Raw genomic sequence first — 5012 nt, 5'->3', positions numbered from 1 at the left:
CTGCTGAGGTTTGAGAGAGTTTCCTGCTAAGGTTTAAGAGATGGTGCGCCTGGCTGCACCTTGCAGCACAGAGCAAAAGCTGGCTCTGAGGGACCACTGAGCCAACTGTGCCAGTGGACTGCAGCCCAGAGGGAATTCTCCATCTGTGCCCTGTCTCTGAGCTGTGTTTTTTCAGTGGCCTGTGTTAAAGGAGCTGCCTCTTTTGCCAGTTCCTACAGTTCCCTGGCATTTGCTTGGCAGATCAGTAGTTGTGCTAAAATGGAGCCTTTTGAAGTTGGGTGATAATTTTTTGTTGTTCTAGTGTTGCAACTCGAGTTTCTTCTTCTTCCTGTATTGGGTTAGGACATGGAGAATTATCAGCAACCAGTTGTTTTTATCTAGTCCATGTGCCATGGGATTTTTCTGCCACTGAACTCTGTCAAACCATATGCAGAAGGTACTGACTTGTCCTAGTGACTCAAAGCTCAAAGGTCTCTCTGGTTCTGTACTAATGCTGCTGTACATGGCTGGTTCCTGTTAGGCTGGTGTAAAGAGGGTGTGGAAGGTGGACAGGACTCGGCCAAGATCCCAGTAACACGAGTTGGGCTGGTAGGATGGAGGCCACTGCACTTCATATCCTTTCTTGGCAGGTAAGGAACCTGGAACTGGTACTGTCAAAGTAAACAGCACTGGTGTCAGCTCCCCAGGGATTGCCAGTGTCCTTGCCAGCACAAGCCCTGGGTATAAGTCACATCGTATTTAAGAAATTAAGACTAACCCTCAGAGCCACTGTGAGCCATCCAGTCTGCTGTAGGAAGAGGCAAGAGGCAGGCTGGACTCTAAACACCCACTGCATTACTCCACTATGAAAGGGGAATTAAAAATACACTACTGTAGGGTGCTGTTAAACCGCCCTGGCCCTCAGCAGTGCAGGTAGGGTGTAGCTGACCTTCATATACGTGAGTACGGTCTGGGTTTTGCTTGTTTTGCAGTACTTGAACTGCAGCAGCAAAGATCCACCTCATTTTAGATGGGGCCTTGCACCCTACTGAAGCAGACGGCATTGGCTGGATAAGAAACACCTTTATTAAATACAGCTTGCCCTGCAAACCTCCCATGTTTTGTCATGCAAAAGCTGCTGAGGGAAAAATACTGATATAGCTAAATGTGATGCAGGGCAATGCCTGAGTTCAGGGAAAAACTATCAACTGGAGAGGGTGTGCTGAGTGCTTGGCCTACAGCAGCTGCACAACCAACACTGCTCCTTTATAGCCAGACAAGCCCATACAGAAATGCCTTTTATAGAGGGGGGGAAAGTAACTATCTTGCTGTACTGAGCCTACGTGAAAACCAGATGGATGGGCTTGTACTCTTCAAAATGCAAAAGTACAGGTGACGAGTTCAGTGTGTTGGCATCTGGCAGGTGGAAACGCTTACTCTGAACCTCTGTGTAAGAGCCACCAGCTGGATTTTAGCCCTCTCATCTGGACAGGGAGCAGTTCTTGCCTGAAATTTCTGGTGCTAAATGAGGGAACCCACTTAATGCTCTGGCAGCGGACATCTGCCTTCCTAAAGCAGCCATTAGGAGATCTGGGTGTTAAGCCCTCTGGAAGAAGGTGGTAGCTGTGCTCCAGAGCCCTCACTGTGAGACAAGGCCACCCAAAACCACTTCTGTGCTGTGGAAGCTACTTTGTTTATGTAGAGGTAGCTAAAAAGCCACATGCCCTTTGAGGGACGAGTGGGTCCACGTTTAATCTTGCTGTGTGTTCTCACAGCTGTAGAAGAGATGGCCAGAGGCTGAACCTTCCCTTCTGAGCAGTTCCAGCAGTTCATTGCCAGCGGCAGCGAGGTTTTTAGCGTACCAGCTCCAGCAGCTGATGCAAGATCCTTTTCTGTCCGTAGCGCACATGCAAAGCTTGCTGCTCCCTTCGACTCAGTTTCTCATAAGCCCCCTTGTTATTTAGCAAGTCCTGCTCTGCTTTTAAGTCTGACCCATAGGACTCCAGGGTCAGCAGCACGCTGTCATAAAGGAGCTTCTTGCAAGGGGTTTTCAGTCTGGAGAGAGCCTCATTGGAAAGGACAGAGTTTTCCTCTTCCTCACTGTCATCTTCCCAGCCATCTTGTTCCTTATACTCCTTGAATTCTTCCTCTGACATGCACAGCACCTGTAATGGCACAAACAAGTCACTGGCAGTGCGAGTACATCAGGCCTTCTCCTCTGGAGAAGTGTGGTCTTAGGGCCACTTGGAGCAAGTGAATTATTCCTCAGCTGCACAAAAGGTGAGAGTAAAACTATAACTTATGGGTTAGAAGAACATGTGAACAGCAAACCTGGGTGCTGGGAACAGCCTTAAAGGACGGCTCAGCTGCGACCTACAAAGGTGCAAAGCTCTGGAGAACAGCAGCAGCCCTGGAACAACTCAAGGCCAGTTCATAAGTATACGTGCATGGGTGGTGAACTCAGAGGAAGACAACAGTGGCAGCACCTGAACCCAGGGAGCTGGGCATCCACAGCACTTACTGCTTTTCGTGCAGGAGCATTAGTACCAAAATGCCTTTACGTGCTTGCCCCCCTTCACTGAGCCATTTGCAAGCTGCAGGATGCTTTAGTCTGTGCTCCTCCTTGTGTAGCTCTTCCACCACCTGGCAGCGCTTACCTTCAGGGTCATGGACAGCTCTTCCTCTGTCAGCACCTCATCCCAGCCAAGCACAAAGGCGCCTTCCTCCCCCACCATCTCCAGCTGGCACAAGAAGTCCCACTGCTCTGAGACCAGCTGCTGCTGCGCTTCGCTTCTGGCACCTGTTGAAGACAGCAGAGCTGCAGACTTGGGTTGCAGGGAGGAGCTGGTGAGTGGAGACAGGGAAACAGGAGGCAGAAAACAGAGGCACAGCCCCAGCACCTGAAGTGCTACGGACCAGGCTTAGTTCTCGTGTCACCCTTGATCCCTGCTTCACTCTCTGCTATTGAAGAGATCCCCGCCCCATCCTTTCCCAGCGTGGCTACGGGTGCCACTCACGCTGCAGCGCTGCCCTGCGGACTGTCACCATCTGGATGTCGGCCGTGTCGTTGGTGTTGCCAGGGTACGGCTCCGCAAAGCCGTACATGTGGAGGAGCTGCCAGTTGGCCATCTGCCCGTAGGTGTTGAAGATCTCCTGTCCTTTGCTGATGGGCTGTGTTGTAACCATGCGTAAACAGTGCTGCAAGCAGGCAGAGAAGAGGCTCTCAGATCCTGCTGCTCAGAAACAAGGTGTTTCAGAGAGGCTCCTGAGCGCTTCCAAGTTCAAGCCAGGCATGCAGCAGAGGGTATGTTTGGCAAAATAGCTTCATTTTAATGAGATCTAGGCCAAACTTGCTGCCCTGGCAGACGAGCAGTGCTGCTCTGGGCTCAGCCAGCCCCACCACTCCCAAAGGCCTTGCAGCAAAGAGGAACCACACCGTGGTGGTGCCTGGCACAGCAGCGTTGCACTCACGGGAGCGTATTCCAGGTTGGCATTGTGGTTGGCCACGTGATTCAAAATATCTGCTACAGGCACCATCATTGGAGGATTGGGCCCTTTCTCATCTTCGTCTTCCTCCTCCAAAGGTTCCTGAAAGCTAAGAAGGGAGATGCACAAAGAGCCAGTTTTACACCTTGTAGCACAGGGCAAGCTTCAGCTTATACTGAACATTCTCGTGCAACTGCAGCCTCTTAAGCAATGCAGCCTGTAATCGTTCCTTGGCGATCCCACTGCCTGTGGGAGCAAGGGCTCCTTGTCAGAGCAAAGCCGTCACTCCTCACCTGTAGGCCATGACAAAAGCCACCAGCTGCTTGTACAACTCCAGCGTGTGCAGCCTGGGGTCGAAGATGTCGGGGTGGGACTCCATGAAGGGCAGGATGATGGAGCGATACTCCAGGTGAATGTTAGCCAGGTCCTTGTCCACAGCTTCTGGGATGCCCGTGCCCTGCAGGAGCCTTGTTCTCTCCTCTTCAGGCCTGGTGGGGGAAAACAGCAGTTTCATCATCTAACCCAGGGAGAAGGGGCTAGAAGCATCTTTCTCCTTCCCATCTCAGCTTCCCTGTGCTCTTCAGATGCCTCTTGTCTGGCTATGCCTGCTCCAACACCAGGTAGTGCCTGAGCAGGTACAGAACAGACGGGTGAAGTCCTGCAGGACGACCACATCCACCCCCCAGGACTCAGCACCACTTGGTCACCTTACCAGAACATGGGGTGATCCAGGCTCCTGAAGTCCTGCCAGAGGGAGAAATAGGGCTGCCAGTAGGAGTTGCTGGCTGTGTACTCATGGAGCAGGGCCAGCAGCAGCGGCACCCAACCTGACTGGCTCTGCAGGGACCCCTGGGCTGAGGAACCAGAGATGAGAAGAAGGAAGGTAAAAGGTGAGGTTTGGGTCCTTTCCTCCACGAACAAGTCTTCTAAAAACCACAGCCTGATGCCATAAGCCTCATTGCTTGTCGTCACCTTGGGAGGGGAGGAGTTCTGCTTTTACTCTGGGGCGTTTGGCCTGAGCTTGAAGCAGAACCAGAAGCTGCTGCTCTGGAGGGATAGCTGAGCAGCTCCAGGCCCTGCACCCCACACCCTGCCTTGATGTCCTCACCCTGAGGCTCGGGGCGCCTTCAGCAAGAAAAGAGTAGTGCTTGTTCCTGGTACTGTCTGGTCCAGACTCCCTGGGGGAGCAATGGGGTGCCCAGCCCTGCACCTCCCTGCCCCAGCGCAGGAATTTTCCCCCAGGCTTTACCCCATCCCCATTTCAGGGCAGGTCGCTGCCCCGAGGAGGTGCTCACCTTCCTGCAGGAGGGTGTGGATGGAGCTGGTGTGCTGGGAGAGCAGCGCGGAGCGAGGGACGGTGAAGATCTCCCGCCTCCAGCTCCTCGGCGGCCACCATGCCGTACCCCGCCACCGCGCCCTCCCTGCTCAGCCGCACCTTGGGCGAGAGGTGAGCGGTGCCCGGTTAGGGGGGAAGGGGAAGGGAGCCCGGGGAGGGGCCCAGCCCCGCCCATGCCGCCTCACCTTGGGGCTCAGCTCCACCCCGGCCC

General features: G+C 53.6%; 1 protein-coding gene across 1 annotated transcript; it reads right to left on the bottom strand.

The window, feature by feature from the left end:
* Nucleotides 1–1648: 1648 nt before the first annotated feature.
* On the bottom strand, nucleotides 1649–5007 carry SETD6 (SET domain containing 6; the record flags this gene model as incomplete). The annotated part of the gene is given in 9 exon segments (XM_010193655.1): nucleotides 1649–2144; nucleotides 2637–2779; nucleotides 2997–3177; nucleotides 3451–3574; nucleotides 3759–3953; nucleotides 4178–4319; nucleotides 4761–4831; nucleotides 4833–4900; nucleotides 4987–5007. Coding segments are annotated over 9 exon segments (1257 nt in total), but the record flags the coding sequence as incomplete, so codon positions are not given.
* Nucleotides 5008–5012: the final 5 nt, after the last annotated feature.

The sequence above is a fragment of the Mesitornis unicolor genome, unplaced genomic scaffold (assembly GCF_000695765.1).
Source record: "Mesitornis unicolor isolate BGI_N332 unplaced genomic scaffold, ASM69576v1 scaffold42551, whole genome shotgun sequence".
NCBI lineage: Eukaryota > Metazoa > Chordata > Aves > Mesitornithiformes > Mesitornithidae > Mesitornis > Mesitornis unicolor.
This window is presented reverse-complemented; position numbering and strand designations above follow the sequence as displayed.